Source organism: Rhinolophus sinicus, chromosome 2 (assembly GCF_057876585.1).
Source record: "Rhinolophus sinicus isolate RSI-liver-muscle chromosome 2, RSI-T2T, whole genome shotgun sequence".
Classification (NCBI taxonomy): Eukaryota; Metazoa; Chordata; class Mammalia; order Chiroptera; family Rhinolophidae; genus Rhinolophus; species Rhinolophus sinicus.
This window is the reverse complement of record NC_142502.1, coordinates 48,380,816-48,404,150: the sequence shown is the minus strand read 5'-3', so window position 1 is coordinate 48,404,150 and position 23,335 is coordinate 48,380,816. Positions and strand designations below refer to the sequence as shown.

Below are 23,335 nucleotides of genomic sequence, written 5' to 3'. Positions count from 1 at the left end.
GTGTTTGGGGATGAGACTGCACTTGAGCACGTGGCAGACTGCCCAGATGGGTGGGCAGCCTCCAATCAGTCAAGGACCTGACTAGGACAAAAGGCAGCAAAAGGAGGAATTTGCCCCTTTTTTGCCTGAGCTAGGTAGGACCTCTTATCTCATCTTCTCCCGCCATTGGACTGGGATTTATACCACTGGCTCCCTGGTTCTCAGGCCTGGCTTTCCCGGGTCTTCAGCTTGCAGAGGGCAGATCATGGTAATTACATGAGCCAATTCTTCATAATAAATCTCCTTTTAGATACGCGCGCGCGCGCACACACACACACACACACACACACAGACATTTTATTAATTTATTCTATTTCTCTGGAAAACCCTAATAGAAGAAACATGTAAAAACAGTGGCAGGAAGGCCAGTATCAAGCACAAGGTGAGCCATATAGTAAAAATGATGCTTCAATAGGCTCAAACATAATAGTAGGAACTCTGTTCTGGTAGGAATGCTGCTTTAAATCAAAGCAAGTCTTTGGATAAAGGGAAATTACTTCAGAGGACACTAAAAGAACTTAAACATAGGATTACAAAACCAATTCCAATCATCTTATTACACAATGGAAAATGCGAGGTGCCTGAGGTCCAGAGGCAGGCAAATGTTTCAACTAAAAAAAATGAATGGATTTTATCAACTGGTAAGCCTGACATCAGTTTCTAGAAAAGTTATAGAATGTTTTTGAGCATTCAGAAAGACAGTAATCCGCAGAAATCAACATAAATTTAAAAATATGTATGACATCAAAGTGACCTGTGTTCATTTTTATGATAGTATTAAGGGACTGGGTATCAAAAAAGTGATTTATCCTAAATGTAACAATGTAACAAAGATCTACTTCTGGATAATATGTATAAGCTGGAAGAGAGTAGACAGAAATACTCAAATCATTTCTGAACTGTCTGGGAATCAGCCTTGACAGTTCCGTTCTATAACCCACCATATTCAGCCAAACACTAAGTCCTAACAATTCTATACCTCAAATATTTCTCAAAACTGTCCACTTCTCTCTATCCTCAAGGCTACCATGTGTAGTCTGAGCAATTACAATCTGCCACCTAACCACTGGAATGGACTTCTACTTGGTCTTTTAATTCCATTTTCGTTCCCTTTCTTAATTCGTTAACCATACTGCAGCCAGAGAGATGATTTTTAAAAGATAAACTGATCCTGTTATATTCCTGCTTAAAACCTTCCCATGGTCCCCTACTTGCCGCACCTCATTACCTGTGGATGTGGATCATATTATTAAAAGGGCCTGTAAGGCCCTGAACAGACAGGGTCTCTGCCTAAACTGCAGTGTCACCTACTTGCCTCTCTCGGTCTTGATCACCAGGCTCCAACCAGAGTGGCCTTCTTTGAGCTCCCGGAACTTACTAAGCTCTTTGCTGCTTCTGAGCCTAATTCAGATGATGGCTTTCCTGTGCCTGGAACATTTGGGGCACAACCACCGTGCTCTCTATCCCTTCCTCTACAACTCCAGTTATAAATGAAATAGTTATGTAGAAGCTACCAGTTTAATGTTTGCCTCCCCTACAAGACTATAAACTGAGGGAAGGAGCCACACCTGTCACGTTCACCCCAGTGTCCTCTGTGCCCAGCACAGGCCCAGCACATGGCAGATATTGTAACTGACTAATCCACACTACCAGGACCTGGGTATGACTCGCCTATAATGAACATTGTTTCCAAGACTTGATTAAATATCAGAGTATAAAAATCTGTGAAGAATATAAATCTGTGAGCAATATTGGTAGCACTGGATGAAAGAATAAAAATTTCTAAAAACTGAAAGTTGGGGAGGGGAGAGAAGTCACAGATAAAACAAGACTGGCCACGTACTGGTAACAGGGTGATAGGTATATGGCGGTTATTATGCTACCTTCTCTGCTCTTATTTTTACAATGTGATTCCAGCATTCTCACAACTGGTAGAAATCTGAATTTTTCTAAAGAAGACAGGAAGCTTACCAAACATCAACCTTTCAGTGAGACAAAAGGTTCAAGAACAGTACTTAACGCTTTCTACTGACAATTCTACTTAGGAATCTCCTTCCATACCACCTATACCTAGAACAGCATCTGACACTCTTAACAAAATCACAGAAATTTAAACTTAAAAATACAGAGTTGAGTCCAAAAGTCTCTTGTCTCTCTGTTTTAGTAGTCTATCTACTAAACATTTCTGGAACATTATCTCTTACCTTCCACCTAAGTCCTACTTAAAAGGGACTGGGAAAGAAGGGGGTGAGAGAGGCAGGGAAGGAAAGATAGTGAGAGGGAGAGAAGGCAGAGAGGGAGCGAGACGGAAAAGCAGAGAAATTACAAATAATAATTATTTTTCCAAGAAGCCCTTCTGGAAACAATTGAGAATGTCTAATCATCAGAATTCAGGTGTATGTGATTACCCTTTTACAGTCCTTGAGTTTCAGTCTTGTGTGGTTTTCCCACCTTCACATTCATAAAGCAGTTCCAGCTTAGACAGAAAGTGATCTGCCACGGCCACACAACCAATAAGAGATGGTAAAGTAAAGATTAGGTCCAATGCTCCTTCACTGAGCAACATTCTCAAATACTTAATCTACTATATGCTACTGATAAAAACAAAAAGCAATGTAATTACAACCCAACTGTCCCTATCATACAAGCCTCCAAAGAGCTAGAACCATTGTATTTATCTTTTATATCACCAACCAAACAAAAGTACTTTCAAAATGTTACGATTTGTTATAAAAACCACCTTTAGCTAATCACTATTTCCTCTTAAATATGAGCTTTAACTTAAAAATGGTACACTACCAAATAACTGATTTCTCTAAAAAATTACTTAGCTCAAAAAAATTAACCACACTTTAGAAACAATGTATATTTTCAACATATTTAGCAATCAAAATTGCATTTATTTGAAGGTCTATGGAATTTATTTAATGCCATCTTTTATTTTTTTAGTATATACAGAAAATCAAGACTGAAAACTAACTCATATATTATACTAAAGATGTTTTTTAAAGATTTCCTCAAGTCTCTAATTTCCAAGAAAAACAGCTTGACATTTAATAGAAAATAGCCTGACATGACAACTGCCTCATAAATAATAAAAATGCTACTTTCTTTTCTTTTATTTGTGGTCACTAACTCTGTTTCACAGGGAAGTTAAATACTTTTAAATCTAAAACGAAAACCCATAAAAAACACTGCAAGGCACAGTATGTCTTAAATGACTTTTCTTGGTTTCAAAAGCTTTTCTTATTTCCTTCACAGAGATCTGAAAAATTAAAATTAGCATTTGAAAGTATTCAAAAGTTGTTTAAATCGTTGTTTAGATGTTATGCTCTACAGGTGCAGTTCCGAATGAAACAGATTTATGATCTGCTATGTCTCAATTTTGACCAATGTACAATTATACTAACCAAAAGGTGAACTATCTCTGACTTCACAAATTAATAGAACTTTCTTTTGAATGGTAAAATTCTTAAACGTAAAATCTATTCTGGTAAATAAATTCAAAGAAGGTACTTCCTCTACTTTATACTAATATTAAATTATTTGTAAAAAGCTGTTAATATTACTTCCTAATAATGTTAGAGAGGAATAAAATAAAGGAGTCATTCAGTCAGTATTTATTTTGTCTACTCTATGCCTAAGATTAGATTAGGTGCTGGGGATACAAAAATGTATATAATCCACTCTAACTAGAAGAAATTTATATTCTAGCAGAATACATAAACTATAACTATACCAGGATGCGATAAAATATGAGAGCAAAAGTGCATATAAATGGAGTAAGAGCCCTGTATGAAAACTACAGCTCTGCCTCCACCTGGCTGTAAGCTCGGGGTCCGTGTTCCATCACTGCGGGGTGAGTACTACTCCTACCTAGTGTCAGGTACACGTTAGGTGTCCAATAAATATTTGTTGGCTAAAAGAAGAGGGAAGGCTTCACCCAGAAGGTGACAAAGAGACAAAAGAGATGAGCATTAAAACATTAGGTAGGAATTACACAGACAAAAGGGATGGGAAAGGGTAGTCCAGGCGGAAGGAACAAATCAACTACCACACCCACTTTTCACCAATTTACCTTCATGTAGATAACATTCAACCTTTCACCCCAAAATGCATTTTCTATCATCTTTACCCAAGTAACAATTTCCTAAATGAATATTTCCATTTTTAAAAAGTAGAAAATAAACTACCAATGTCTCCAGTATCCACAGGATACCACATACAAGATTTTGAGTGTGCAAGCTCAATAATTACCAGTGCAAACAAAACCAAACATAATAGCTACAAAAATAATTTACAGTTAAATATAAAAATGGAATAAAATATATTTTAACCACATGCATACCACTTTAAGTTGAATTCAATGAAACTCAATTTGAAAAGTAATTGAATACAATGTAACTTAATAAAGATAACTTTAGAATGATCATATATCCAAGAAAGAATGAGCTAAGACAAAAACAGCAAAAAAGAAATTTTATTCCAAAAAGTATCAATGAAGGCAGTTACTAGACTAAGTCTGATATATTAAGTTATACCAATGTCTGCATATGTGACATTTTGAGTCATGCTTTGGTCAATGATAAATATGAGCTGTTGGTTTGGTTAACGTTCTATGGTTTGGTTGGTATGGTTTGGTTGGTTGATACAATGAAAGGGATGACTAAAGGTAGCTTCTTTATAAAATTTTGTGTGGAGAGATTAGAATCTAAACTTGCACTACTAATCTTACGATGCACCCATTACTCCTAGAATTACAGGTACTTTATAAAGGAGTATTCTGAAATTAAACATTGCTATATTTACCGTTATGTAATCCCATCCAGAGCTGCTTGTGATCTTTTTTCTGCATTTCATTGATTATTTGACTTTTGTGCTTTAAAGCATCAGCTTCCTTCACACAAGACATAAAATGAGCTTCAATTGCATCCTTAGATGGACAGTGCAGAAGGTCCTTTTCTGGAAAACCCTATCAAAGGAAAAAAACACACATATAAAACAGGTACACACATTATAAAATTAACTTCTTAAAGGACTGTATCTCCCCCAGTACTTTTAGCAAACAATCTCTTACCTTCCCAATAAAGAGATTTCAGTACAACTCCAAATACTTTTAAAATTAACTTAAAAATCTTCAGTTATCTGAAATATCTCATACTTTTTCCAAATAATCCTTACATAGTATGTTTATAACAACATGAAAAAAGATATGACAGGAATAATTTTAAGAATAGCTTTCCGACTGACCATACCGAGTGTTGGCAAGAACATGGAACGGAGCTCTCATACACTGTTGGTTGGAATGTAAAATGGTACAACTACTTTGGAAAATAGTTTAGTAGTTTCTTTAAAAATGTAAACATACACCTACGATGATCCAGTTACTCCACAACTAAGTATTTACTCAAGAGAAAAAAAGCATATATCTACACAAAGACTTGTACATAAATGTTCACAGCAGCTTTATTTGTTAATAGCCAAAAAACAGGAAACCTAAATGTCAAAAAGTAACTGAATACATAAATTGTGGTATTAACTTATCAAAGTATACACTTTTAATATGTATAGTTCCTACAGGTCAACTGGAGCTTAATAAAGCTGTTAAAATATAGCTTTTCAGGTCAAATAGCTCAATTTATATCCTATACCTTCAGTGAACCTTCTTGGCAGTTGAGGCAATGATCACTGGTCAGATAAGGAGTTACATAAGTGAGATGACGAATGCACTTTTCACTGAAAAGAAGCAAGAGCTAACACTAATTGCATACTTAGTGACAAACATTGTGCCAAACTTTTTATATGATTATAATTTAATCTGTATAACAACCCTTGAGGTAAACATTATTCTTATTGCTATTTAAAATATTAAAGCTCAGGGAGTGGATATACAGCTTGCAAGTGGTAGAGCTGGGATCAGTCTGTCTCTGAGTCCCAGTTCTTAAACACTATGCAATACCACTTCCTCCATGACACCTACTACCTAATGATTATATCATAACATTATTTTACAGAAAAATACATTGTTCTATAAGTCCCTTAATAAAAATGGTAGAAAACACTATTTAGTCATGACCTATTCATGTTGCTGTATTAACAGACAACATTCAATTATTCAAGTTATGAAAAGCTCCTGAATGAGTAAAAAACTGACAGTAGATGCCCTTCTACCAAGAGAAAAGGCACTTGACTACCTATAGCTATTTCCTAAATTCTTTAAGTGCAAATAAACAGTTATACCTCCTTGTGTTCTCTAGAGTGTGATCTCAGTTTCCGCTGAGTAAAAGGCGAGCCATTATATAAACCACCCCCTGGTCATAGTTGCCCAAGAGCAGAAGGAAACTGCTGAGACAATCAAATTGTTTCTCTAGGTACAAAGGTATTTCAGATTCATGGTGCTCTTGCACTAGAGGTCCATAAAAAACTCAGGTGCATGTTTACACATGTTTACAGGAACACAAAGGCAAAGAATATGAAAAAATGTAAAGTTTCATAAAAATGAAAAAGCAAAAGGAGAGCATGAAAGAAAGACAAAAGTAAAAGATAGGAGAGGACATGGGCAGCAGAAAGAGCGTCCTGGCCTTAAACAACTTTACAATCAGCTGTATTTGCTTTGATTTAGCTAGATTTAAGGGGATTTGTCCTGGCTCCCTGACCAAAATGAAGAATTAAATGTGTATCATATCAATTACATTCTATGTCAATGAATTAGCATTGTGATATTTATTTTTATTTAAGAAAAATTTGACTTTGTTATTCTTGATGTATAAACGCAAAATGGCCTTTTCAGCTATTGTAGTTCTCTATACTGCTAATTATCCACTTTGGTTGAATGGGTGGCAGAAAATATGAAAGTTCATATTCCAAAGAAAATATTACTTTCATGTAGTTTAAATTTATTACCTTTTGAAGTACTGTGAGAACTTGTTAAAATTGTATACAAGCTGATTAAGGAAAAAAGGAGTTACGGTCTCTCAAAACAGTGCTTTGAGAAGTCGGGGGGAAATCGCACCGGTTTTTAGTGTTGCTTCAGAGTAGGCTACTAAGCCCCCTCAATGGCTCCTGTAATCAGAGAAGGTACCAAAGTTTTGCTTTTTCCAGACTTCCATTGCTTTACACGTTTCTAAACTTAATGCTGACACCTATAATTGACAGCTGAAGTGAGAGAACTACAAATGACTAGTCTTTCTAGCAAACGAGAGAGGTTTACAAGAAAGTGCAAAGGTTTGCATGCCTACTCTTCAACAGAGAACGCTCTACCTCTATCCAGGAAGGAGGTGAACTCTTTCTTGAAATGAACTCAGGGAAAACATGAGAGCAGTAACAGAAAAAGGAGGTATCTGTTTAGGCAGCCACAGCAGTTGAATTAAGTGTGGCAATGAATAAAGTGACAGATGTCTCAAAGTCCCCTCAGCTCCTACTCATGAAATGCTCTATTCCATGGTTAGGTTGGAGTATGGAGGGAAAATCTTTTTTTTTTCCCCCTAAAGCTTCACAATAAAATTAAGCAGACCCTTGGTTCATTACATTTCTAATTTCTTCACATATATATTAGCCGCTGTGTATAAGTATGTATCTTTACATTACAAGCAAATTCTTGCAAAAAAAGGAGAGTTTGACACCAGCTTTACTTGCTTTCATTAATCTTCCATGTCAGAATGTCTAATAAACTAAACCTAATTTTATAGAATTGATCTAAAAGGCTTCATTCACTTAGATATTATTACCTGTGCCCTTTAATTGAAATATTAATCCAGACAGTCTGGAATATGTCCAGACATATTAGAGATAACCAAATAACACTAAACTGAAACTGCCTACAAGGTAAGAGGGGAAGAAAAAAAGCCTTTCAATCTATTAATAATACTGCAAGCTCTATTAAGACAATGGAGCAAGAAAAAAAAAAATTTTTTTCCATCTGATCAATAAAGGATCTAACATTGCATTAAAAATACAAAAGTTGCTAATAATAGTGTTATGAACTGTTTGTGTCCCCCAATATTCCCATGTTGAAACCCTAAAGTGTGGCTGTGTTTGGAGATGAGGCCTCTAAGGAAACAATTAAGGTTACATGAGGTCATAAAGGTGAGGCCCTGATCCAATAGGATTAGTGTCCTTATAAGAAATGACAACAGAGAGCTCAGTATTTCTCTCCCCCCACACCAGGAGGAAAGGCCATGTGAGGACACAGTGAGAAGGTAACCACATGGACACCAGGACTAGAGTCTTCACTAGAAACCAAACTCTGCTGGCTCTTGACTTGATCTTGTACTTTCCAGCCTCCTGAACCATGAGAAAACAAATTTGTTATTTGAGCCACCTAGTCTGTGGTATTTTGTTATGGCAGTCAAGCAAACGAATATACATAGAAATGTGATTTTATTTTACTGTTGAATCACCTCACACAGTAGACTCAGCATTCTGACAGGGAAAATATGAGGTCATAGCTTAAAGGCTTACTTTTGCAAAATCTAAAATGTTATTTCCAAAATCACTTTGGTGCGTGTGTATGTGGAAATGGAAAGGGAGAGGGTTTTTCTTATTTTCAGGATGAGAAAAGAATAACATACTACAAAAGAGATGGTAATAGAAGTTAGCTGAATGAATGCTAAAATCAACACTAAAATTTGTTAAACTTTCTTGATTTTCTAAAAATTTTCTAATTTTACCAAGATCCAATCTACAAACTTACCTGCAACCAATTATCTCCTTTCCTGGTACAATCTAAGAGGTATATTCCATCCTGTTTACTAGATCCCATTTTTTGGACCTTTGAAACCCAGCTCATTTAATTATCTCCCCCACTTCCTGTAATATTCCCTTTAACCATTTTCTCTGTAATTACCATTTCCCATTAGTTGTCCTTAAAAATAAAACTACCCCCCCCAAAGCAAAAAACAAAACCTTTCCCTCAACTTCACTGAGCCAATCTTTCAACACCCAGCAGGCATTTCGCTCTTAACGTATCACCCAAGCAATCTGTCTGCTACGCTTACCACTCCACTGAAACTGCTCTTTTCATGGTAAAGGATACCTTTCAGTCCTTAACTGTTTTAAGCCCTCATCAAACATCTAATATCTTTGACTATGAAGCAGTCATCCTCAAATCTGTGTTACCACACTTCTCATTTTCTGTATTTTTTCCCTCTTTCATTTGCAAACGCCTATTTCTAGGCCATTCCTTAACACGTTGTGTACGGCGGGGTTTAAATCCCTCATGAAGATTCTCGTGATCCCTACGCAACGTGTTAAATGTTGGTATTTTTCAAGTTTCTGACCTAGGACCCCTTTGCTTTTTTCATTCCATATACTCACCTTGAATAAGCTTACCTACCTCCATACCGTGTATGAACTAATGAGTCTCAATGTCTGTCTCCAGCCAAGATCGTTCTCGTGACCCTAGAACCCATGCATCTATTAATCTAGTAGACTTATGTCAGTAGCTGTATAAAACTCAACAAATCCAAAAGTAAACAAATGATTTCCCCCCTTGACGACTCCTCCTCCCCATTCACACACACATCCACTCAAGTTCTATTGAGACTACATTCTAAGCAGATCTAAATCCATTCACTTTAAACATTCCCAGTGCCTTTCCTACTACAAACTAAACAACTACGACATTGCTGAAAACCTTGTAACTGGGTCGCATGCCCAAAGTTTTATCCTCTTTAATTCATTTTTCACATTTGGAGGCATGGTGATCTTCCTAAAATGCAAATCTGACCTCACGCAGCAGTGTGAGAAGGTCAGAAGATATGTATTACTATACTAGGGATGCCAAAAAAATGTATACACATAACTTGTGTTTATCTTTTGTTATCAGTATGTTTTATTACAATTTTAATAGTTTTTTACTTTCTTAAAATGTGTACCCATTTTTTGGCACCCTCTGTATACAGGTATATCAGAACATATATATATGAATTATGTATTCAAATCTTTCGGATCTGTTCCAAAGTGAAAGAAATATTAGGAAACAATTAGAGGAATGTAAGTTTCATGTTTACTTTTGTAAATATTGTCCACAAGAAATGCTAGGTAAACACAGAAAAGTGCACCCAGCTAAACCGAGCCCCATAGGAATACGCAACACACACACCTCAGAAATGGACCTGCTACCTCAATTCTCCTTATGAGCTAGCCATATCTGATGTTACAATTTCGTCTGATTTCAGATAACCTTCCTTCCACTACTTCACAAAAACTGAAAAGCTGCAAACCATGCTGATGCTCATTTCTACAAGCAAATTTCTAGTCTTGTTCAACATAACAAGCCATTTTTGTAGTGTTTATATTTTTCTTAACCACGTTTTTTCTTTTTTAAAGATTTTTTAATTTATTTATTGGGGTGACAATTGTTAGTAAAATTACACAGATTTCAGGTCTTAACCATTTAACGTGTAAAACTGTGCTTTTATTAGGTTCCTATCTTTTTCATTTGTCACTAATGAAGTTTTTGGGTTTTATGCCCCTAACGCACTTTCCCCGTAGGGCCTGTGATTTTTACCAGCATAGTCCTTTTTAGGAATATGTGTTTTGCAGTAGAGCAAAACAGCCTGTACAAATGGTGGGAGCAGACATCCTTGCCTTTCTCCTGATCTTAGAGTGAAACATTCAATAAACCACCATTTAGCATGATTTTTAGTTGTAGGCTTTTCATATGTACTCTCTGTCAAACTGAGGAAACTCCCTTCTATTCAAAAGCTTGCTAAGAGTTTCAATGACAAATAAGTACTAAATTTTGTCAAAGGCTGTTTCTGCATCTATTTATCTGATCATATGCTTTTTCTATTTTCTGTTAATATGCTGACTTACACTGATTCATTGATATTTGAAAAGTCAGTCGAACCACCCTTGTATTCCTGGGACAGTCTCAACAGTCATGGTGTATTGTCCTTTTTATATATTGCTAGATTCAATTTGCTAGTATTTTCTATAGTATTTCCTATAGAGTGTTTGCATCTGTGCTCATGAGAGAAATTGGTCTGCAATTTTTTTTCTTTTAATATCTTTAAGAGATTTTGGCATCAGAGTTATTCTGGCCTATAAAACAAATTGGGAATAGTCCCCTCCCTTCTGTCAATTTGTAAACATTGATATTATTTATTCCTTAAATATTAGAATTCACCAAAGAAACTAGGCAAGAAATTTTACTTTGTGAGAAAGTTGTTTTTAATTACAAATCCAATATTAAGAAGCTATTCCTATCTGCTACTTCTTTGGTCAGTTTTGGTAAACTGTATTTTCATGGAATTTGTCAAATTTGAAGGCATAAAGTTATTCATAATACTTCCTACTACCCTTTAAATGGCTGTAGAATCTTTAGTAATAGCCCATTTTTCATTCCTGATTATCAGTAAATTGTTTTCCTACTTTGGAAAGAGAAAGTTTTAAATTCCCTCTAAGCACTGCATTAGGTAAATCCCACAAACTTTAGTATGTTGTGTTTCCATGATCATTTAGTTTGAAATATTTTAAAATTTCTCTTCTGATTTCTTCTCTGACCCATAGCTAACTGAGGATTTAGTGGCCCCATCCTTTAGACCAGGGGTGTCCAAACTTATTTCAACGTTTTTTACCAAGGGCCATGTGCGGTAAAATACACAAATAGCCGGACCACTCACTCGAGGTGAAGTACGTATTGCCTCACCTGGTTTATTTAAGTAAACTAAATATATTTTTGGAATTTGCTGCAGGCCAATAAAAAATGAATTGCAGGCCGCATTTGGCCCGCGGGCCGCAGTTTGGACACCCCTGCTTTAGACAATTGTGGTCATGTATCTTACTTATACAGGCATTATAAGCCCATCCTTAAAATTATATTATTCTTGCTTTAAACAATCATTTCTCCTTTAAAGAAGTGAAAAGTCGTAATCTTTTATGTTTATCATTTATTTACCATTGCCAATGCTCTTTCATTTCTGCTGGTAGCTTCTTTCAGTCCTTTAAGGTGTCATTCCACTGTCTTTTGATCTCCACTGTTGGATGAGAAGCCAGCCATCATTCACCTTACTGTTCTCTTTTATGTCATGTGTCTTTTTTATGTGGCTGCTTTCAACATTTTCTATTTATAACTGGTTTTCAGCAGCTTAAGTATGATGTGCCTGGGTATAGTTTTCTATATATTTACTTGCTTGGGGATTTGCTGAGCTTCTTTGACACACAGACTGATTTTCTTTCTCCCAAGTTTGGGAAATTAGTAACCATTGTTTTAAAATTGAGATATAATTCATAAACAATCACTTAAAATTCTCCATTTTAAAGAGTACAATTCAGTGGTTCTTAGTATATTCACAGGGTTATGCAACCATCACTAGTATCTAATTACATATTTTCATTACTCCAGAAAGAAACTTCATATCTATAAGCAGTCATTCCCCATTCTGCCCTGCTTCCAGCCCTTGAAAATCACGAATATACTTTCTGTTTCTGTAGATTTGCATATTCTGAACATTTCATATATGTCATACGCAGACTTTTCTGTCTGTTTTCTTTCACTCAGCATGATGTTTCAAGGTTATCTATGCTGTTGCATCATCAGCACTTCATTCCTTTTCATGGTCAAATTATGTTCTGTTGTATGGATATACATTTTGTTTATCCATTATGAGTATTAGGGTTGCTTCTACTTTTTGGCTGTTATGACTAATGCTGCTATGAATATCATGTACAAGTTTCTGGCTGGACATAAGTTTACAATTCCCTTGGGTATGTAACTACAGTGTAATTAGTGGGTCATATAGCAAGTCTATGTTTAATCAGTTGAGGAACTGTCAGACTGTTCTCCAAAGCAGCTGCACCATTTTATAATCCCAGTAGTAACATGCAACATATGACAGTACCATTAGTCCACTCTCTTTACATGTTATTGTCCAACTTTTTGATTGTAGCTGTCTTAGTGGGTGTGAAGGAATAATTTATTGGGGTCTTTCTTTGCATTTTCCTAATGACTAATTACTATGCTTAGCATCTTTTCATGTGCCTGTTGGCCATTTTATATCGTCTTTGGAGAAATGTCTATTCAAATTCTTTGCCCATTTTTAATTGGATTATTTACTTTTTTAATTGAATTATAAGTTTTATATATATATGTGTGTGTGTGTGTATATATATGTGTACATATATATATATATCTGGATACTCGATCTTTATTAGATATATATTCTGCATATATTTTCTCCAATTCTGTAGGCTGTCTTTTTACTTCCTTTGAGGGACGAAAGTTTTTCATTTTGATGAAGCTCAGTTTATCTATTGTTTCCTTGGATAGCTTGTACTTTAAGTGTTATACCTAAGAAATCACTGCCTTATCCAAGGTCACAAAATTTACTTTTTTTTTTCTAAGAGTTTTATAACTTTAGCTCTTACATTAGGGTCTTTGATCCATTCCTACTTTTCATAGGGGTCAATTTCATTCTTTTGCATGTGGCTCTTCAGTTATCCCAACACCATCTGTTGAAAAACTATTCTTCCCCTTGGTGAATTGTCTTAGCACCCATACAGAAAATAAACTACCCATAAATGTGTGCTTATATCTGGACTATCACTTCTACTACATTAATCTGTATGTCTATCCTTATGCCAATACCACAGTTTTGGTTACTGTAGTTTTGACACCAAGACATGTGAGTCTAGCCATTATTTCTTAAAATATTTTTCTGGCCCATTCTCTTTTCCTCTCCTCCTAGCACTCCAATTACATGTATGTTAGACTGTTTGATATTATTCTAGAGGTCACTGGGACTCTGTCCGCTCCCCCCGCACACCACCTCCATTTTCTTCTCTTAGTTCTTCACATTGGATAATTGCTATGGATCTGACTTCAAGTTCACAGAACCTTTCTTGTGCCATTTCCAATTCACTGTTAAGCCCAGTGAATTTTGCATTTCAGATATTGTTCTTTTCTGTTCTACAATTTTGTGATCTTACTTTAAGTCACTGAGTTTTTAATAGTTGCTTTCATTCATTTTTTGCTAATTCCAAATGTGGGTTATCTCAGGGTCAGTTTCTATCAGTAGCATTTCTTCCCCTTGAGATGGTTCAAGTTTTTCTGCTTATTTGCATTTCTAGTAATAGCTGATTGTATGCTGGACATTGTGAATACGGTATAAGGAATCTAGATTATGCTATCTTTGTTGCCGAGTTTTGCTCTGCCTAGTGCCTCTCCATAATCCTAAAAAGGCTTAATTTTAGGCTATATTAGGGCAGATTGTGAGAAATCCTTACTCTGTAATAGGAGTTGGCACACTTTTTCTGTAAAGGGTTAGGTGGTAAATGTATTAGACTTGTGGACCATACAATGTCTATAACAAGTGCTCAACTCTGCTGTAGTCCAAAAGCAGTATGGAAATGAATGAGCATGGATGGCTGAATTTCAATACAACTTTATTTATGGTCACTAGAATTTATATGCCACATAATTTTCACGTATCACACAATATCATTCTTCTACTGACTTTTTTCAGCCACTAAAAAATATAAAAATCATCTTTAGATCATAGGCCATACAAAAACAGCCAGTGGGCTGGATTTGGCACACAGGCCACAATTTGCTAACCCTGCCCAAAGTATAATCCTTACTCCTACAGAAAGCATGGCCTTTCTGGTGTTTCAGATAAGTGCACCATATGTTAACTAAGTCTCTCTCCACTGTGGAAGGGCTGGGATCCAAACTCTCCAGGCATCATGGAACCTGTCCCACTCTTAACCCCCTAATATACACTTTCTACCAGGCCTTGAGGGATATATCACCTATGTATGTGCAGCCCCGTCCTAGCCAAGTACTCTTGGGGAAATCACACTTACACATCTGTTCCCTCTTCTCTGATACCCTGCCTGGCAAATTCCCGCTGCTTCAGCAGCCCAGAACTCAAATCGTTCCATCCTCGGCTCAGGAGAACTTTCTTGCTCTGCTTGAGTTCGACTCCCTATGACAGTCAGGAAATTGTACCGAAGCTCAGATGGGCTGAATATGGGGTTCATCTTGTTTGTTCTCTTTCCCTCTAATGTTCAGTGCCTGAAACACTCTACTTCATTTTGTCTACTTTTATAGCTGTTTCTGGCTGGAGAAAACAATCCAGTTACTCTGTCATGTCTGAAAGCAGATATTAACCTCAACAAATATTTGATGAATAAATTAATGATTAAAAAACCATATTTCATAAAGTTTTAAGTATGTGTGACCCTCTATGATCTCTACCTCCTGGTGCTTACATCTTTCTTTATTCCCTTCCCCTGGAGTGTGGGCAGGACCTGTGATTTGCATTTAACCAAAAGAATGAGGCAATGGTTATGTAATATTATTCCTGTGATTAGGTCACATCATATAAAACTGCGGTCTTGTTAAGAGACTAGCTCTAGAAGTTCATTTTTTTGATTCAGTCAAGTAAGCTGATGTGTTGGGAAAGTCCACTTGGCGAGGAACTGAACAAGCAGCCGTTAGGTGCTTAGTGCGGCCTCTAGGGGACAGTCAACAAGAAGGTATGGCCCTCAGTCCTATAATCACAAGGAAATGAATTCTGCCAGCAACCGGAGTAAGCTTGGAAGCAAAGTCTCCAGTCTCCAGGCAAGAATGGAGCCAACACCCTGACTGCAGTCTTGTGAGACCCTAAGCAGAAGATCCAGGTGAGCCTGACTCACAGAAAACTGTGTGATAATAGATGTCTGTTGTTTTAAGCTGCTACATTTGGGTGATCTGCCACACAGCAGTAATAACTAACATCATACACTATTGATACATACTACAAAACAGCCACCAATATTAGAGCCAGGAAGTACAGGTATCAGAAGCATGAGAGAGACTCTGACGTGTACGCAGGGAAAGCTACCTCAGACCTATCTTATCAACATACAGTGGAAGAAGCCGGGATACGATAAATTACCTCAGAGAGACAGAGTGGCTCTTGGCCTAGCAAGAAAGAACTGTCCATCCGAAAAGGGGTGTGATGAATCATACACATATACTTAAAGAACAAGTACCAGTCAGGACCAGTGGGAGTGCCTTCCCAAGCACTGTCAGTAAGACAGAGCGCCTCGGTCCAAAACCCTAATTTCATCTGGTCACAGTCATTCAACAATGTTCTACACAGAAGCGGTTGCCTTAATGCTGACCCATTTTGCCTTAAAAATCACTGTGAAAATTCAAAATTAAAATTTCTCCTCTTATCGATACCAAAATACAATTTAGCACCATGTTACCAGGAAAGAAAGAGAGAAAAACACCAAGTTATTATTAACGTTGTTTATTCAACTACATTTTATTTCGGATATGCAGAACTGAACATTCTAAAGAGCTCCTGATATTTTCACCTTATATTACCAAATTTTTAATCACACTATTAAACTTCCCCTTCTAAAAATTCCACATACTGTAAACCTTTTGATTATAATGCAGCTTTGCAAGCAACATGTCTATAGAAATAATGAAACTATCAGAGAAGAAAAACACAGAGAAATAAAGCAAAGGTAGCAAAATGTTAACAATTGGCAAATCCAAGTGAAAAGTATGTGTTTATTCATTGAATAACTCTCAGCTTCTCTAATATAGGTTTGAATTTTTCAAAGTAAAAAATTGAGGAAAGAGAAATAATTTTTTCAGTAGGCTAATCAAGTTTAGGAATCAAAAATGTCCTTGAAGCTTAGAAAAGCCTGAGGATAATACAATTTTCACTGTTTTGATAAATACAGGAAGAAATAAAAGTGAACATCCATCCACCTCTATATGTTTTAAAGCAGTTAACACTTTAGAATTATGTAATATTTCTCTCTCAGAATTCAAAAAGTAATGTAAAAATTCCTACAAAAGCATTAATTTTCTGCCTCCTTCTTACAAACTTTTGGTTCTGCACACAATATTATGAACTTTTAAATGTGCATTATTCTCTAAACTCTTTTATTACTCAACATGCCGTCTGGGGATCCAACAGCACTGCATTACCTGTGAACTTGTTAAAAATGCAGAACTTCTTCCTGGACCCAAACTTAGAAAATCAGATTCAAAATCTCACTTGAACAAGACACACAAGTGATTTGCATGTGCATTAAAGTTTGAAAAGCATTCTCTAGACATTAAAATTCATTTACTATAAACATAAATCTGTTCAAATAACAACATCAAAGTCAATTAAAAATCAGAGAAAATACATCTGTGTGAAAACTCTTTAACAGTCTCGCCCTCACCCCCAATCCAGTCTAAAATACAAACTGACTCACGTGTGTAGGTAGGGTGGAGGCAGGAGGGTCTCTTGGAGACTTTAGTACCAGTACTGCACAAAATCTAATCAAAATCATTTAATATCTTTGAAAGCAAATATAAAAGAAATAAATCCTAAGCAGTCTGGTAAAAACAGACATCATTTGACATACTACAACATCATAAAAGGTAAAACAAATACTGACACACCAAATGACAAAGTTGTTACTTGATAAATTCTATCTGTTGATGATAAACTATCTTCTAGAAAATTAAAACCTGTTTCCTCACTCTAAAAGCACTGCTTTTCTACCTGCAAATGTAACACTTATTCAGTCGAAAGCCATAAGGCAGTACAACAGAGGTGGGCTTACATCAATCAATATAAGCTATCAATTAAATATCTGAGGACAATCTTTGAGACAAGCTAAGTCTTACAACCGTAAATAAAGCCAACTTAGTATACAGAAAGAAATCTGGGCAACAATTTTCTTCCAACATAGGCCTGGTCAGAAAGAGTAAGAGCAGCTGAGAGAAATACACTGATAGTTTGAGAAAATTTGTAACATCCTCTATGATTTCCTTATTAGCTCTAAGATTCTACTTTCTGTTTCATTTTTCTAATAAACTATCCATCTGGGAAAAAAAAAGTATGACCTACTAAGAACCCCAAAGAAAGATTCATTTAAAAATACCAAGAAAAAGCCCATTACATGTTAACAGAAAAATCCTATTTTTGTAAGAAATAGCTATATTTTCCAGAACAACAACAACAAAAATCTAGGGAGAAGACTGGTACTATTTTACAGTTTTGCAAATATCTATGTCTGGCTTAACAGAAAAATAGATGGATTACCTTATTTGCTTCTACATTCAATATTCTGCAATGTTGTTTTGGTTAAAGTATATAAATATACAGGCTTATAAAAACATGTAGTTGGAAAAAGGAGTAACCTTTTAACAGTCTTTTCAGATCTGTGGATATTAGTTTTTGACACTAAATTCAGTAAGTATAGTTTATTATAACACTAATGTGGAATCTGAAACTATATCAATAAACATTTTGACCTCTGTTACGTTAAAATCCCTGATTGTAACCTTGCACTTTGAATGGACCTTTTACACCTGCATGATTTGGGAGCATCATGCATTGGTCATCTGGAAAACATGTGTTTAGTGAGTTAATGCAGATCTTCTCTAAATGTTCACACATTTCACTATATAACATTTCTTTAAAACTTAGATATGTTAAAATGACAACCAACCTCATCAAAATATTTTCAAGAATAATAAATCTGTCAAGTTCACGGTAGCAGATACATGCTTTCCAAAATTCTAATTTTCACTTAAAAGTTCAAATTTTGTCATTGGCAACAAATACTGTCAATTGTTTCATTTGCAATGAGAGTTTCACTTTATTTTCAAGAAACTGACAAATACCCAAGTCTAAATAACCACAGTTCATCTATCAGTCAGTCTTTCAAATAAATAATGGTGTTTCATGAAAAAAAGTGGCTTGTTCAGCTTCCAACTCAAACAAGGGCACAAGTGCTTTTTTTTAGGGCAACCATGCTATTTGGCATACAGCATAAGCGTTTTATGTGTACTTCCCATTTCATCACACAGGAGATTAAAAAGACATGTACTTGAGAGTCAGATTAATAAAAATTAATAATTTGTACTGCTTCACCTAGAACAGAGTGTGGCAGGGAAGAATACAGCGACTACTAGTACAGTCTGGTGCACTGCCTTATTTTGTGCAAAGGTGCCAACAGTTTTACCCACCAATACTTTCGCAGATCAGTACAAATGTAAAAACAATGGAAAGGGCAAATAGCATCTTCTTTTTTTTTTTTAACTTTTATTTATTTTAAGTGTTTTTCCAGGACCCATCAGCTACAAGTCAAGTAGTTGTTTCAATCTAGTTGTGGAGGGTGCGACTCACAGTGGCCCATGTGGGGACTGAATCAGCAACCTTGTTGTTAAGAGCTCCGTGCTCTAATCAACTGAGCTAATTGGCCACCCCCAAATAGTATCTTAATATTATTAAGGAAATAGATTTGACCTCATGAATCCCTTGACAGGATTTTGGAAACCCCCATGGGTCCACAATACACTTTAAGAATCGTTACACTATAGCTATCCTAACAATTCTAAGTCTTTCCTATCATTATTACCCACTGACTCAATCATTATGGAGGGTTTAGTATGTAGCACCAGGTAGATACCACAAAGTGTCTGAGTGTTTGAGTGTCTTTGTGTCAATCACACATATATCCCAAGCTCTTAGAATAGTGCCTGGCTGACACACAGCAGGCTCTTAATATTTGTTGAATGAATAAATAAATGTGTAGCCATGATATATTTTAACCTAGATTTCAAAGTCTTTTAGTGTGCGTCACACATACATACATACATACACACACACACACACACACACACACACACACAATCTAATTATTGGAATTATTTTTCAGTATAATGGGAAAGTCTTGTTAGGAAATATAGGACCTCTACCCTTATTATGCTTGTTGTTTTACCTTCACACCAGTATAAACTTGAATTATTACATATGCAGTCCTTACTTTCTTTGTACGGTACCACAGGAACTGAAACTCATGTACATCAGAGTCACGTCCGCACTCTGTATGGTTCCGTGGTAACTAAAATCTGTGGTAACACGGTATTGTGCAAAGCACATTAGTCAAATAGTACGGAAATAAATTCCAATGACTCACACACTCAATTTCAGTAAGACAGGAAGGAAAGCATCTTAGGAAGAATGAGTGACTTTGGGCAGTGACTTTGAATGAGTGTCCCTTATGGGAAAGCAAATCAAACTAAATGACTTTTCAAACTCTTCATATTCCTCCCTCCATCCTTCGCCATGAGAGAATCACTGCCTAGTGATCAAATAACCGAGGTTGTCCAATCCTTCAGAGGTGTTTGTGAACTGCTTGGGGGGGGGGGGGGGGTAGGGATGGAGAATCAAGGTGGTTAGGGGGAAAGAGGAACCAGCACTATATAAAATATTGAGACAAACTAGGTTACAATAAATCTAGCCTGTCTCTTTAAAACTACAGGAATTAATATTTCTCAAAACAGAATTAGGTCAGTTCTTTACACTTTTGTCTCCTAACACTTCTCTCAACTCAATCAAAATAGCCTTAGAGTTACCCAGTGTTAGGCTATGTCCTTCCTACTCCCATGCCCACGTCTACACTCAGGACTTTGTTCTTCCTATTGAGATTTATTTTTTTAATGAATATAAGTATCCCAAAAATACTATAAATTTTAAACATAGTATATTTGGCTAGAATAGGTGTTTATATATTAAATGTTTAAATGGTTCTGCCAAGAATTAGGAAGAAATTGAAAGGTATTTTATAGATAAACACTAGTGGCAGCTTAGCAATTAAAAAGTGCCCTGGGAAAAGCAATAAACAACTTCACTTTTTAAAAAAATTCTATTCTAAGCCTACTTACTAAGTACCACAAGTGGGACAAACGGGAAATGCTATTTAAACTATACCTTAAAATGTACTGTGATGTTCCAAGGAAGAGCTGAACTTGATGCAAGAAGATCAAATAGCAAACCAATTGGATAATGCCTAAAAATGAAAGAGTATATTTTAAGAAAGAATAAATATTTAAAGTTATAACTACAATGCCAAAATAAATTTCCAGCATGTTTTAACATCAAATATCAGGGGGCTTTAACCACAAATCACAGGAAGGTGACATTTTATACCACTACCTGCCTGGACTAATGTGGTATAATTTTCAGGCATCAGGTGGTTTTTCTTCTAATCATTTCATTCCCCAGAGAAACCTCAATGCACACATGGGATTGTGCCAAGGCATCTGTGATCATCCATGAGCACAGTTATGTCACAGTAACATAGTATCTAATTATTATCCCAATATCCAGTTTTAAAAAGTTTATTTAAATATATTTTTGATTTTTAAAACAATTTAAAATTTTAGGAAATTTTAAGAATTAAGAAGAGCATCTAGAAGAACATACAATCATCTATTTTTTGGTTATTAATATCAACATTATAACATAAATTTCCAATCCTTTATTTAAGCATACATATCTAAATTTAGATTAGTCTTTTCCTTCACAAACTGCTATAACCTGCTTTTTTCATATAACAATATGGTAACATTTTCCAAAGTCACTGAATATTCTTCTGCAGCCTAATTCTAAAGTTGTTGCTTTTTAAAAAAATACATTTTGGACTTCCTAAATAGGAGAACATTTCCTAATATAACCATTACTCACAATGAAGCAAATTATTTAGCTATAAACAAAAATAATACAAACCTTGCAGATTTCAATAGACAAACTTTATTTTTTAAATCACCCCTATGAAGAATCTAAAGTAGTTTAACTAGTGACTCAGAATTAAATAACACTCCGAAAAAACGCAAAAAGAGCACTGCTTGGCATTATGTACAGTCCTGTTCTTTCCCATATATTAGTGAATTACTCCTAGATTTAATAGCTGAAAATTATGAAAATACATCTTATTTCCCTCAAAATGAGTGACCCAATACATTACCTGACCACGATTCAAATGTTAGCTACTACTATTTATGCTTACTTATGTCTACATAATATAATTGTGGAAAAGTCATCGTAATTAGAGATCGTATATATATTTAGAATGAATTTAGGATGAATATCCTGCTAGTAAAATAAAACAGTGGGTAGCTTTAGTCATATGAGCTGTACCTCTTCATAATAACCCTTAAACTTCTCTCTATTCATAAGTCAGCACCTACCACGAATCTTTCATAAATAGAAATGAATACTGAAGGAAATTTTGCACTACCTAAATAATAGGATTTTCCTTCAGGAAATTCTAACACCAGAAAAAACTCTGGCCTCAATCAAAATCTAAAATAAAAATAATCTGAAAAACAAAAATATTACACTATAGACAAGTTATAGATTCTATCCAATTCTGGTCCTTCCCTCTGAACTATTAAAATTGTAAAAGGTCTGCCTTGTACTTTTACAAAAGTGACCTTCTTTAGTCTCCATTCTTTTTTATTTTATAATGTTCCTCTTAGGTATCCACAACTAAGAATGAATGTGGGTATTTAAACTAACAGCATATTGCTTTCTAAACTCTACACAGTACTGCTAATACAGTTACAGAACTCTTCTGCAAATTAAGTTCTGACCTATTGGATAAATTCACCGGTGATCCCATACAATGGCTACCAATTCAGTGTTGTACACATTCTCTACTGTTCACAATGGAACTGTACGCAAATTCTAAAGTTAAATCAAATGTTATCTTAAAGCAATCTGTGCCACATAAAATGAAACGCAATTTTTAAAATAAATAGTAAATATTTGGGTTAGAACCAAGTTAAACATAAGACTCATAATCATCAATTATTTTTAACCTTATATGTCAAAAAAAAAACAGACTGTAAGAGCACGGAATCTTGAACAAAGTAGATAATAAATAGCTGTGAATGCATAAATCAAAGAGCCACTGACTAGCTAACCCTCAGTATACCATGGAGATCCAATGGACCTAATTTTAGGTTCTGAATTTCTTTTCCTAGCAGCTCTATTTTAGGTTTGATACTTCATAACGTTTATTCTTTCTTAAAGGTCTTCCGAAAAACTCACTTAAAAGAAAAAAAAAAAAAGAAGAAAACTTTTTCTACCTAGTAATTTCCATATGGATCCATTGGACCCTTTTATAAATCTACGATATATTGTGGGATCTTGGTGATGGTATTTTTTCCTTCTATCCTGAAATATTTCGTTATTTAGTCATTCTAGGAATTACTTCACCATTCCTCACCAATTAGTCCCAACTGTAATTAAAAAAGAAAATAGTAAGAATTTGAAAGAATAATGGCATGCCTGGAAGGATATAATAATGCATCCTTCTTCCATTTTCTTACTGTGCCACCTAAAATATTACATCATATTTCAATAAAGTTTTTTTAAAAAGATGCAGACCTCACTTTTGAAGTCTGCTTTTAGCTACCATTAATACAGCTAAAAATTCAAATTGTCTTATTTTCCACCTATCATGGGAAAAAGAAAATTGACTGAGGAAGATGTTA

The 23,335-nt window shown here is 35.4% G+C and overlaps 1 protein-coding gene across 3 annotated transcripts in view; it reads right to left on the bottom strand.

Moving 5' to 3' along the window:
- Nucleotides 1-23,335, bottom strand: part of ATG5 (autophagy related 5) — a 112,536-nt gene that overhangs the window by 67,606 nt on the left and 21,595 nt on the right. For all 3 annotated transcript variants that reach the window (XM_019735038.3, XM_019735039.3, XM_088795531.1), the window contains 2 exons: nt 20,766-20,844; nt 4,849-5,011 (listed from right to left, as the gene is read on the bottom strand). In XM_019735038.3, the coding sequence (XP_019590597.1) occupies nt 4,849-5,011; nt 20,766-20,844 (242 nt within the window). The remainder of the gene's footprint in view (nt 1-4,848; nt 5,012-20,765; nt 20,845-23,335) is intronic.